Below are 14,177 nucleotides of genomic sequence, written 5' to 3' on the forward strand. Positions count from 1 at the left end.
ATGACATCTGAGGATTTTATTATTCCAACAGCTAATGAAACGTGTGCATGTATGCTCCTGTGTTTTTAAATTTTCTCAGTTTCAATTTTTAACACAATAAACAACATTAGATAAAATTCAAATAAACAAAAACTCTTTGGGGCTCTCAATAATTTTTTTAAGAGTGTAAGGGATTCTGAGACCAAATAGTGCTATATTAAACTAATAACACTGAATTATATTCTCAGACATGCATTGTGATCAGTGATTTATGCCAACCAAGTAGTAGAATTAAAGAGCACCTGAAAATCGATTATCTTAGAATGAGTGAAGAAATGACTGGGAGGGGCCCTGCAGGGAGGTTAAGAGTACAGGTTTTTATATTTAATGTAAATAGTAACTGCACAGATTTCTGGTGGCTCAGTGGTAAAGAATCCACCAGTAATACAGGAGATGCAAGTTCGATCCCTGGGTTGGAAAGATCCCCTGGAGAAGGAAATGGCAACCCACTCCAGTTATTCTTGCCTGGAAAATCCCATGGACAGAGGAGCCTGGTGGGCTACAGTCCATGGGTCGCAAAAGAGTTGGACACAACTTAGCAAACAAAGAACAACAAAATGGTAACTGCACAGATTCGAACACTCTGTAAAAATTCAGAGTTCTACATTTATCATTTGTGTACTTTTTCTATATATATCTTAATCTTCAGTAAAGAAAAAAGTTAAATAAAAAACAAACCTAGTAACACTTTTAAGATGTTGGAATGAAATAATAAGTCTAATAAGGCTTATTGACTTAATAAGGTTTAATGAAATAATAAGGCTTGTCAAAAAAACAAAATCATATATATATATATTATAGTTATTTCAAGTCAAAGCTAAGAAGAAAGAAAACAAGTTGGAGAACAATACATGATACAACTAAAAAACAAAAAACAACAACAAAAAAATTCTACAAAAACTCAACCCTGTAAATAATACAGTACAGATGTACAGGTATAGGCACAGAAAAAGGTATGGAAGGATATATTAAGATATAGTACTTCTGGAGAGATTAACCATGTCTGTATTCATAAAGGAGACCTTATATTTGTTTTCTCTTTTTCTTTTAATATAGTTCTAAATATTTTAAAGTGAGAAAATATTTTACTACCAGTTGGATATTTTAAAAATGTATATAGGTGGACTTCCCTGGCAGTTCAGTGATTAAGACTCCACACTTCCACTGCAGGGGGCACGGGTTCTATTCCTAGTCAGGAAACTGAGATCCCACAGGCTGTGTGGGCAAATAAATTTGTAAATAAAAGTGTACAAAGCAAGAAAACTTCAGGGAGATTAAATGATTTAATCACAGTGCCTTCAATTTCAATTTAATATTACTTAGAGAACTTTTATCCTTATTTTAATTTAATATAATCTGATCACTTTGTTTACTCACTGGTCCTTCAACTTCTGGATAAATAGGAAATTATCACCAAATGTCACTTCACTGTGTCAATTCCGTATTTTATTATTAATCAGTGTATTATTAAAAAAAGTATGATTCTTATTTCTCTGAGCCAAAGATGTGAAAGATGCTAATAACATATGAAAGAGCAAGTTTTAAAAATTTTAAATCATCACTAGCTAGGCTCACTTGCAGCAAACTCCAGTGTAATATTAATATCATGATCTTTTTGAAGAGCTACTGTTCATTATATGTAACTTTTAAAACCCAACATTTATTAGGTATTTAACAAAAGCTATTTTTCAGAAAGTAATTATATAAATATGCACATGGTTACAGTTAGATAATACAGACTAGCACAGAAAAAATTACGAAAGGTCGCAGTCTCATCCATAACCATCCATGGGACAATCCTATTTCCCTAGAGGAAATCACTTTGTTTCATTTCTGTTTATTGTTCTTTTGTGGTTCCCACCACATCTCAGCTTATTCCTTGACATACATTTTAATTATTTACCAATTCCCTGCTGCCATATGTGAGAATTTAGCTCTTACCACCCCTAACCTCTCCCCAACCCCTAACACAGTTATATCACTGGTCTAAGTGACATAATCAGACTATTCATTTCCTATTGCATGAACCACAAACCACAACCTCCCCAGCTGGAGATAAGAACTGCAACAACTCCATTCTCTTTTGTTTTTGAGATTTCATAAGAACATGTCTAAATGTGAGTCTTTTCTTAAGTATCTTTGCTGGCCTTTTCAATATAAAGACTTCTTTTCCAATTATGAGAAATTCTTTTCTATTATTTCTTTAGTAACTTCCTTCCCTAAGATTCTCTGGAATTCCTTGTCTGGTGCTAGAACTCTTAGAATAAGCTGGTGTGTGTGTTAGCTTTTCTCTCATATATTCTATGTCATTTCTTCTTGTTCTATATTTTGTGAAATTAAAAAAAGTTTTTTTTCTTCAAACTCTTCTAATAAATTTACATTGGCAATAATTTTTAACCTTCAAGAGCGCCTTCCTATTCTGTCTTTCCTTTTTATGTCAGGTTCATGTTTAATGGAAGTGGTATTTCCTAGAATCTTTGATCAGTACTAATTATACTACTAATGACTAAATGGGGCATATTTTAACAGTATATTTACTATATGCCTTAATTAAAAGTATTTTAACAATGTTTTCTAAGTAAATTAAATATTGCAGGAGAGAAAGTGTGTTGCTCAGTCGTGTCTGGCTCTTTGTGACCCCCACGGACTGTGGCCCTCCAGGCTCCTCTGTCCATGGAATTCTCCAGGCAAGAATACTGGAGTGGATTGCCATTTCCTTCTCTAGGGGATCTTCCTGACTCAGGGATATAGCACAAGAGTGTATCCTAAAATATGATTTAAAAATTTATATGGTGTTTGCTTAACAGTCAAACATTTCCAAGTCCCAGAAACTAAAGGAACAAACAAAAGACACTTCTGTTTGTGAGACAGTCCTGAGGAGGAATCTTAAGAGGGTGGGGTGCAAACCCCAGACCTTTTCTTCTTTAGGACAAACAATATACCATTATATCATAATGTGGCAGTAGTAAAAATTGTTGGGGAAGCAAATAAAATCTTTTTGAAGGAAACAGTGGCACTCAACACATCACTTAAACAGAAAGAGAAAAATGTGGTCAAGAAAACAAAGGCGTCAAAAGAAAACTCCCAGGTAAGTAAAAATTAAGATAACTTACATGGAGATAGCTCTGTATATTAGTAAGTCTTTGTTTCAAACAATTAACTTACTTTCGAAGTTCAGCATTCTGTTTTTCCAAGCTCATTTTCATTTCTAGGAGATGATTATTCTCTTGCTTTAACTGCTTTTCTGACATTTTTAGTGTGTTAACTTGCTGTGTTTGCATCTTCAAGTCATTTTGTGTAAGGCAGCGCTTCTGAGTTTCCTGTTCTATTTTTAATGTCAAGTTTCTAACCTAAAAAATAGTGTTATTGGTATGTAAGCAAATTATTTTTATTTTCTCATCAATGATGCTGGCAGTAAATATAACGACATAAAACAGATATTTTCCCCCTTAAACAGTTAATTCATTTCACAGTATTTTTTGGATTTTCCATAATAATATATTTTTAAAATAAAATTAGTCTTCAAAGAAATTTTAATTATGATTCATTTAGTATATCATCCAAATCTGGTACAATTAAAAAATCACAGAATATTATTTTACAAGAAAAAATTTTAATTGTAAAACCATCATTGAACAAATAAACCTAGTTTATTATTAATTAATTAAATAGTTCATTATACAGTAAGCTGCACACTTACATCCTCATTTAGCACATCCTTCTGTTTGAGGAGTTCATTTATTTTCTGCTGTGACTGTTTGAGGTCACAGTCTAATATAGAGCATCTTTTCTCAGCCTCCAGCAACAAGTTCTCTACTTTCTGTTTTAAAGTTCTTTCCTCCGAGAGCTTTTTCTCCATTTCTATTGCCACAAAAATAGACATGATCATGAACCAAACAAAAAAAGCATATCAAATACATGACACAGTGCTAATAAAAATTGCAATAAATGATGCTGCCTCAAAATTTTTTTGAATTTCCAATTTAACATTTTCATTACTCCTCTTAATACAACTGAAATATCAACAATTTCATGCTTAAAAATTAAGTGTTATATTTGCAGGGTATAAAAATCTACCACACTCTGCAATATTATATTCATTTTAATGAAAGCAGAATAATTCTGCCTTTATCACTTACCAAAGTTATTTTAGGTAAAATTTAAACGTTATGAACTTTCAGTTTTTAGTGAACTAGCTTCAAAAGTGTGGAAAAATGAAATGCTTTTCATATACTACTAAAAACAACTAGCATTTCTAGGCACTTTTCATATATCAATGCACCTGTTTTTCACAACCAAATATAGGAACTGTCCCTTTACAGGAAACTAGGCATAAAAGGGTAAGTAACTAGACAAGATCACATAGCTAGTAATTCACTGGTAAGCCATATTCTTACTCAAAGGAAGCAATGACACGCAGTAGGTTTTATACCATATTTGAGTACCATCTACAAAATTTAAGTTGTGTGCAATCATGCAAAATATGAAAGTCATCTGTATGTTAGAGTTGTGAAGAGAAATTTGAAAAAAAGACAGTTGTTACTATGCTGAATTGGTTCATTTTCAACAGTTCTGAGAACAACCTATAAACAAATGTACTCATTTTATAAACTAATCACTGGAACGTGGATCTAGAGAACAGAAAGAGGCATGAGTGAACTCACTGAGATGAGGAAAATATAGATTGTCTATCTTGTCTTGGGTGGTAATTACATGTGTGTTACAAATGTGAAAAATGTCTGCATTTTATAGCACCTAAATTATGATCTCAAAAGAAATTCAACTCTTGTCCCACTTTCTTCTTACCAGGTATTTCTAAATATAGCACTCATTTCATCTTTTATCATCTAAAATCAATGTCTTAAACTAAACTGCTTTTGACCAAAAAAACCCCTCCAATTTTAACTACATTCAATAATTAAAAGGCTATTTTTTTTGCTAAGTTATTAATAAATGTTATGGTTTAATATGAAATGAAATTTCTGTTTAAGAGTTTTACAAATCTTTGACACAAATACTTTATTGATTTCTTTTGGAATTTCAAAGCCATCATGTATAAACAGTCAGTCTGGAAAACAAGATATAATCTAAATGACAATTCCAAGATAACAGGCTTGGTTTGTGGAAAAGTTAACTTTGTTATCTTACCCTACACTCATTAGCTTTGTGTGACTCTGACTAAATACAGCTAGTATCTTCATCATGCCAGATTTCAAAATATTCAGTGAACTTACACAAACTTCAGGAAAGAATTTCCTAACATGAGCTGGTGAAATGTCAAGCTAATTATAAAAAGAGCATATCCCCCAAATCTGAACAGATATATATAGAACTTCATACTCTATATGCCTGCCACTATTGATACCACTGAAATATTCATCTCTCTGATCTAAAAATGTGGTTGAGCAATTTTGTGTTTGAGCCTTACTATCCTAGAAATGGTCATGGCCTTAAAGGGAGAAAAAAAAATATATATATATATATATATGTATATATGTAAAGTTTTCCTAATAGTTTTTAAAAATATTTTCCAAAATCAGAATTGAATACAGAATCAATTCTGTAAAATATTGCTGAAAATCCTCTTATGAAAATGCATACCTTTCATGGCTTCTGATTTAGCTTCTTCAATGGATTCATAAATCTTGTTTTTATCTGCAAGCCGTGCTTTTGTAGCCTTATGTTCAGTTTCTTCTTGTTCTAAACTTTGCTGTATAACTTTTAGTTGGTATGTCATATCTATTTCCATGTTGTTCTTTTCCTATTAAAGATTTAAACGGCAGCCATCAACAAAATAGACTGGCTCACAATTTCAAAAATTTCTTTACAGGCTTACTAACAATGTTTAACACATTCCCTCCGATCTTCAGACTTTCTGTAAAAGTTCCCTATGTGCTGTTTCACTTGTTTGCTTCCCAATATACTTATCTCCCATATCTCCACTACTGTTTCGAGATCTTCACTGTGATTACTTGAGCTCAATAAAGTGATGAATGATACCTCAATTATCAAATTCAACAAACCCTTTCAGTCATTTTTCATTTGAACTCACTGTTGCCCTTGAGACTATTTCCTTGATATACTTGACCTCACTTGGCTCTCCCCATCCTTCTCTCATCTTTTCTGCTGTGTGTGAAGTTTTCTCCCAGCCACCTCTTAAATATTGGGTGTTCTCTGCAGGTAGCATTCTTTAGCCATGATGCTTCTCCTCTTTCTGTTTTATTTCTCAAATTTTAAAAACATACCTAACATCTTCCTTGCTAGATCTTTAGGGGGGAAAAAAATACAGGATCCTCTACTACTCATCTTTATTTTCCACATGGAAAACATGTTTTAAGTTGAGAACCATTAATAGAAGTTAATTTTCTATATATCCTCAAAAGATTTTCTAATTCTTTGTTTCCTATAGTTTATATCATAAATACAGACTTTTTTTTCAATAATGAAAATAATTTTTTTCAAACTACACAATCTATCAACAGAGTAGTTTACTCTGCTTTGAAAAACCACAGATCTAAGCAATCTCCTTCCAGATGGGTTCTTTCATTCGCATAGTTTGAGCTACTTCAATATCAATGACGATCAAATATTTCTAGCTGCTACTACCATAGCTTACTTCTCTGTAGACATCCTAATTTGGTTGTTTCACCAACACCTCAAGACTAAAATGGATGTATCATTGTCTCCTCTACTTCTCCTTTATTCTTTATTAATTAAAGACACCACTACTATAGATTTTTGTCACAAACTAGGAACTCAAAACTCATTCTTAAGTACTATTCACATGTTTCATTTACTCAATCAATCACTAAGTGTTCCCAAATACTCCTCCTTCAAATATGTCTCAGATTCATTCCTATTTTCCATCCTTTGAACTACTGTACTAGTTAAGTCTCCATTATCTGAGTTACTTTATCTGAAAAAGCCTCTGATTAATCTACCTACCTCATCTTGTCCTCCTCAAACCTAGTTTTCACATGGTACATAATGTTATCTTAAATGAATCACTAATAAAATCACCCAACTTAAAAGCCCTTCAGTGGTTAGTCCATTTCTTAGAGCAAATAAGTTTGTTAATAGAGTATTCAACATCTTGCATGGCCTATTTTAGCCTGATGTCTATTTTTGTAAAACTTCATTAGATCATAGCCATGCCTATTCCCTTTACTGAAGCAGAGACCATATGGCCTGCAAAATTTAAAATATTCACTGTCTTTCCCTTAAAAGAGTAAAATTTCTTGACCTTCCCTCTTTACTCTAGAAATACTGAATAGCTTATCCGTAAATACACTGACTATGAGTTTTTTATTTTCCATCCTCTGTGCCTTCACTCATGATGTCCTTCCCCGCTCGTAGTGCGCCTTTACTTTGTCAGCCGATGCTGCCCTGTCAGACTAGGGGTTCCTTCTGTGTACCCGAGATACCCTGCCCATACCTCTACCACTCTACTTAGCACACTGCATTGGAATTATCTGTGTACTTTACTTTTACTCTAGAAATTACTTACTAGATGTGAGGTTGTTAAGGGCAAGAACTGCATCCTGATATTTCTACCACATTCGATACACTAAATACTTAAATGAATGAAAACAAAATATTATCTACACAGAGCCTAGAAATTATCCCTGCTTATAGCACTTTTTGGTAAACTTCTACACGAAAACTCATGATAATTTTACATCATTTTGAATATATAATGTACATCAAAATCTGCGTTTTCCTAAGATGCCTAGGGAGAAGCATCCTCATAACACACCCTAGGACAGTCCTCCCTTCATAAGCAACTAACATGCTAAGGGCTGCTTGTATGGTGTTATGGTAAGCCTTAAAGTATATATCCTCAATGTATGTAACAATATAAAAAAGTACATGAGTGCTGGAAATATCTGTTACTAATTTTCTTGATTTTAGAATAAGTTTTTCAACTCGAAACTCTACAGCCATTTTCTTACACGAATATAAAACTTAACAGGTTTTACCTTTTCCAAATCAGTAAATCTCTCCTGTAGTTGTCTCTTCTCCAGCTCTACTTTTGCTAATAAGATTTTACCATTCTTTACATCTTCTTCTAGGCCAGATATTCTACCTAAAATTGCAACATTTTAAAAAACAATAAATTCATATACAATACAAATTACATTTAGAGTAAAAAATTCAGAATTCACCTCATACCTTAAAGCTGTTATTTATGAGCAGAAATTTTATAATTGTTGGTATAGTGCTTCAGAGTTAATTCAACTGGAATCCAATCTACTGCTTCCAGAAATGGCTTGTTACTTAAAATACTTCATACTACTTGAAAGTAAATCCTTCATTCAGAAAACTTTGTAACAATGTATTTCTAACACCCTAACTTTATAGAACAGAGTAGTATATCCATACACTTACTACTCCAGCACATTATCCACCATCTAAGGTTATTTCCAAATCACAGATCTTTAAGATGAACTTAAGTGCAATCTCCACTTTATTTTAATACCTTGTAAATCATTAATAATCTCTGATCCATGGGTTCGGTCCCTCCTTTCAGATTCTAGAACTGACTGAAGATTGATAAATTCCTTTTCAAGTTTTAACTTGGCAGTCTCCAGCAGGCAATTTTTGTCTTGTAGATCTCTATTGTTAGATTCCAGTTGCTGAATCTGTTTTGAACTTTCTGCCTGTGTTTTCCTTAACCGGGCTGCAGTATCAGATTCTGTTCGCAGCAAAGCATTGGTTTCATCCAGCTGTTAATTCAATTCAAAACCAAACAAAAAACAAACAAATAAACACAGCCATATATGATGAAAATACTTCAATTTATTACCCCATTGCAAACTATTTAAAATAAGAAAAACCCTAAAAATATCTTTCAAATCATTTCCTTTTTGTAACATTACCAATTAAAACAAATGCTAACAGTCATAAATAAAATTCAAAATCCTTATTATAAATAAATTGGGATCAACCTACTTGTCTCTGGAGTTGATTCACTTTCTCAGTGGATATCTGAGAGTTCTGATTTCTTTTTTTCAAATCTTCAAGCTGATCTTTTAAACTGTTAACTATGGTAAAAAGCATTTAAGTAGTAAGCTTCAACACAACACACACATACAAAGTTCTTTTCTTAGTAAGTATTTAGTATTCTACACTACAAACCATCATTCTCCAAATTTCGCTTCTTGTCTGCTTCATGATCAGCTTTCCGCTGATATTCTGCATTTTTGTGCTGAAGAAGTGCCTTTTCTCTTTCTAATTGTCTTAATGTTGATTCCACATTTTTCCTTAAGGTAATCTGAAATAATGCTTGAAGTTATTATCGAAGGAAAGTATGTATAAAAATCAAATGAAAATAAAAAATACTTCAGTTACATCAGATAGAAGAAACCTTTAAAAAAGCTAGTAACTAATAAAAGCTATTTTGTTAAAATTACAAATGGTTTCCATATTTTTATTTTTTTAATTTTTTTGCTTGTTCAATAAGTTTATTATTGTCTTATCTGAAAAATCTTGATAGAAAATTGTGGTTTGGTTTAACTCTCGGCAGCTCGTTCCTGAGCTCTAAGGAAGCTTGCCTTCTTCTGAGCTACCCGATCTTTCTTCTGGGCAAGTGATATTTTGGGACGGTTCCACCTCTTCTTTTTAACTTCTTTCTTAGGCTTCTTCTCATACACTGGATTCTCTCGTATTGCAGCATGAGCTTTCTTATACATCTCCTCCATCATGTCTGGAGTTACGCTGTTCGTTATGCACTGAGAGAATTGTTTCTTGTAAGCATCTTCATCTTTTTCAATCAGGTAACGCATGTAGTCTGCAACGTTCTGTCCCATGATGTGCTTTCGGTGTACCTCAGCACTGAATTCTTTGCTTTCTGAATCATAACCAGGGAACCATTTGGTACTGTGAGGGACAGGCAAGCCTCCATCGACAGCTCCCTTTAGGGCCCCCAAAACTTTATTCCCGTTAGTAGTTCTGGCAAGTCCTGCATCCAAGCAACAGGTGAAGGCACCAGGTTGACCATCAATACTTTCCACATTGTATTCATCTCCAGTCACTTTGACTTGGCCTTCATAAATTTTGTCCATACCAAACCTATTAAGAAGCCTGCGGGCCAGCAGCAGGCCCATACAATAGCTGCAGCATAATTTGTCAGGCCAACCTTCACGCCATATTTTGGGAGTTCGTGAGCATAAGCTGCACAAACTATCATATCTCCTTCTATACGGGCATAAGCAATCTGACAAATGATATCTCTGTTCGTTACATGAACAATCATTCTGTATTTAGGTGTGTTGTACTTATTTTTATCTTGGATTACCAATCGTTTCCGAGCATAGTAGTCAGTTTTGCCCTCTCGCCTTCTGAATTTCACTTGGTATCTCTTGAAGTAGGCCTTGTTCTTGACAACTTTCACAAACCCCATCCTGTGGGACAGAACCCCAATTCCGCGGCTTGCCACAGAGCTGCAGAACCAGCACGGCTCCGGGGGGAGAAAGCGGTTTCCATATTTTTAAAATAGCATATTATTCTTAAATAATCAGGAACATAAGTATTTTGTTTACTATTGTAAGCCAAAATCTCTGTAACATTTCATCACCCTTGAATCACCTTTACTTAATATAAACTACAGGTCTGAATAATTAAAAAAATTGTCAATTTCTATTTTTCAGCTATGTCATTAATATGACAAACTATTTTTCCTTGAAATATCTACACATACTAAATTAATTCATTGCAAAACCACAACAAAATGAAGCCTATTATCACAGTTTACTCTATAATCTTGGTCCTGTCCACCAAAGCTACAACATATATTTTACTATATAACAAGATTTGTATTAGTATGGTATTGAGTGAACTCTATAGGTAATTCAGGCATCAAAACTTTTTACGAACAAAAATGTTAATAAAAGCATAGAGAAACTTTACCTCTTCTTCTAGTTCCTTTGCCACTTTCTCTAGGCGAGTATTAACAGATCTGAAGAATTTCAAAGGCAACAGTAAATAAAATAATTCTTACAATAAAGACATTTGCCATAAATTGTAAAATAATCATAGAATTACTTTGTAGCTCTCTTTAGTAAAATGTTTAAATTTACGTTTTAAAAGATAACATTTAATTATCCACAGAACATACTTGCACTTCTGTTCTAGTTCCTCTTTGGCTTGTATCTCAGTGCTAAGGTGTTCTTCTAATGTGTACAGTTTTTTCTGAATCTGTCAGAAAATAAAAAACTGTAATTACAAAGTGTGATCACATTTAAAAGGCAAGAGGCTTAAAGAAAACAATGATAATCTTCTTCTCCTTTCTTTCAACTTTAATATAGGTACCGTATTTGTACCTTCTTAATGTGATTTTTATTGACAGAAAAAAATCCTCCATCTCTTGCTTTATATCACAGCACATGTGTATATATGAACACACTATGTAAACATAAAAATGAGAAGCTCCAATTTTGACAGAATTCTTCTATGATAGCAAGTTTCTCCTTCATTATAAATAAATAAATTAAAAAAAAATTGAAATCCTCCACTGTTCTTTTGTAGATTATTTATATGAAAATATTGTCACCATTTGTGCTAATAAGATAAAGATAAAAGGTCTACATCTGAAACAAATATTTGGAATATTTGACTGAATATGCTCAAAAATATATTACTTGTCTTAGAAATAAGAACAAACTTTCTTTCAATTTTCCCAAAGAAAGCATGCAGATAGCCAACAGATCTAACAAAATATGTTCAACATCATTAATTATTAGGGAAATGAATGAAAACCACAACGAAGTATCACCTTACACATTAGAATGAATATCATCAAAAAGACAAAAATATCAAATATTGGAGAGCATGTAGAGAAAAGGGAACTTTCATGCACTGTTGATGGGAATGTAAACTGGTACAGCCAGTATGGAAAAGAATACAAAGATTCTTCAAAAGATAAGGGTAGAATTACCATATAAACCAGCTATTCCACTTATGGGTATTTATCTGAAGAATATGAAAACACTAATTCAAAAAGATATATGCACCCAAGATATAGAAACAACCTAAGTATCCACTGGAAGATAAATGGATGAATAAGATGTGATATATACATACAGATTGGGAACCACTTGGCCATAAAAAAAAACGGGGGGGTGGGAGAGTGAAATCTAGCTATTTGCAACATGGATGAACCTTGAGGGTATTAGAATGCAAGTCAGAAAGTGAAAGACAAAAATCATATGGTATCATTCATATGGAAACAAACCAAAAAAAGGGAAAAAATAAACAAAACAAAAGCAAAAGACAGAACAGACTGGTCATTACCAGAGGAAAACGGGCTGGGGTAGATGAAATAAGTGAATGGGGTCAACTGTATGGTGATGGTTGATTATTATACTCTTAATGATCACTTTGCAATGAGCACAGAAGTAAAATCATAATGTTGTATACTTGAAACTTATATAATGTTACATATCAATTTCAAAATGTTACATATCAGTATCAAAAGTGAAAGGCAAAGGAGAAAAGGAAAGATGTATCTATCGGAATGCAGAGTTCCAAAGAATAGCAAGGAGAGACAAAAAAGCCTTCCTAAGTGATCAATGCAAATAAACAGAGGAAAACAACAGAATGGGAAAGACTAGAGATCTCCTCAAGAAAATCAGAGATTCCAAGGGAACATTTCATGCAAAGATGGGCACAATAAAGGACAGAAATGGTATGGACCTAAAAGAAGCAGAAGATATTAAGAAGAGGTGGCAAGAATACTCAGAAGAACTGTACAAAAAAGATGTTCATGACCCAGATAACCACGATGGTGTGATCACTGACCTAGAGCCAGACAGACATCCTGGGATGCGACGTCAAGTGGGCCTCGGGAAGCATCACTACAAACAAAGCTAGTGGAGGTGATGGAATTCCAGTTAGGCTATTTCAAATCCTAAAAGATGATGCTGTGAAAGCACTGCACTCAATATGCCAGCAAATTTGGGAAATTCAGCAGTGGCCACAGGACTGGAAAAGGTCAGTTTTCATTCCAATCCCAAAGAAAGGCAATGCCAAAGAAGGTTCAAACTACTGCACACTGCACTCATCTCACACGCTAGCAAAGTAATGCTCAAAATTCTCCAAGCCAGGCTTGAACAGTACGTGAACCATGAACTTCCAAATGTTCAAGCTGGATTTAGAAAAGGCAGAGGAACCAGAGATCAATTTGCCAACATCCGCTGGATCATTGAAAAGGCAAGAGAGTTCAGGAAAATATTTACTTCTGCTTTATTGACTTCACCAAAGCCTTTGACTGTGTGGATCATACAGTCAGTTTGTTTGTGGAAAAGTCTTAAAGAGATGGGAATACCAGACCACCTGACCTGCCTCCTGAGAAATCTGTATGTAGGTCAAGAAGCAACAGTTAGAACCAGACATGGAATAACAGACTAGTTCCAAATAGGAAAAGGAGTACATCAAGGCTGTATATTGTCACCCTGCTTTTTTAACTGATATGCAGAGTACATCATGTGAAATGCCGGGCTGGATGAAGCACAAGCTAGAATCAAGATTTCCAGGAGAAATATCAATAACCTCAGATATGCAGATGATATCATGGCAGAAAGTGAAAAGGAACTAAAGAGCCTCTTGATGAAAGTGAAAGAGAAGAGTGAAAAAGCTGGCTTAAAACTCAACATTCAGAAAACTAAGATCACGGTATCCGGTCCCATCACTTCATGGCAAATAGATGAGGAGACAATGGAAACAGTGACAGATTTAATTTTCTTGGGCTCCAAAATCACTGCAGATGGTGAATGCAGCCATGAAATTAAAAGACACTTGCTCCTTGGAAGAAAAGCTATGACAAATCTAGACAGCATAGTAAAAAGCAGAGATATTACTCTGTCAACAAAGGTCCGTCTAGTCAAAGTTGTGGTTTTTCCAGTGGGCATGTATGGATTTGAGAGTTGGACTATAAAGAAAGCTGAGCGCCGAAGAATTGATGCTTTTGAACTGTGATGTTAGAGAAGACTCTTGAGAGTCCCTTGGACTGCAAGGAGATCCAACCAGTCAATCCTCAAGGAAATCAGTCCTGAATATTCATTGGAAGGGCTGATGCTGAAGCTGAAACTCCAATCCTTTTAGCCACCTGATGTGAAGAACCGACTCATTGGAAAAGACCC

At 34.0% G+C, this 14,177-nt stretch overlaps 1 protein-coding gene and 1 pseudogene across 7 annotated transcripts in view; both read right to left on the reverse strand.

Moving 5' to 3' along the window:
• ROCK2 (Rho associated coiled-coil containing protein kinase 2) overlaps positions 1–14,177 on the reverse strand; it is a 129,822-nt gene that overhangs the window by 25,977 nt on the left and 89,668 nt on the right. For all 6 annotated transcript variants that reach the window (XR_006343392.1, XM_043917086.1, XM_043917085.1 and 3 more), the window contains exons 12-20: positions 11,156–11,235; positions 10,948–10,996; positions 9,178–9,313; positions 8,992–9,083; positions 8,519–8,765; positions 8,019–8,125; positions 5,641–5,800; positions 3,740–3,900; positions 3,205–3,389 (exon numbers count right to left, since the gene is read on the reverse strand). Coding sequence is in view for 5 of the 6 variants with exons in the window: in XM_043917086.1 (XP_043773021.1) it covers positions 3,205–3,389; positions 3,740–3,900; positions 5,641–5,800; positions 8,019–8,125; positions 8,519–8,765; positions 8,992–9,083; positions 9,178–9,313; positions 10,948–10,996; positions 11,156–11,235 (1,217 nt within the window). In the remaining variant the exon portion in view is untranslated. The remainder of the gene's footprint in view (positions 1–3,204; positions 3,390–3,739; positions 3,901–5,640; positions 5,801–8,018; positions 8,126–8,518; positions 8,766–8,991; positions 9,084–9,177; positions 9,314–10,947; positions 10,997–11,155; positions 11,236–14,177) is intronic.
• On the reverse strand, positions 9,482–10,940 carry LOC122703009 (annotated as a pseudogene). The gene has a single exon (XR_006343393.1). The product of XR_006343393.1 is annotated as a 60S ribosomal protein L5-like (transcript).

This window comes from Cervus elaphus, chromosome 11 (genome assembly GCF_910594005.1).
Source record: "Cervus elaphus chromosome 11, mCerEla1.1, whole genome shotgun sequence".
Lineage (NCBI taxonomy): Eukaryota > Metazoa > Chordata > Mammalia > Artiodactyla > Cervidae > Cervus > Cervus elaphus.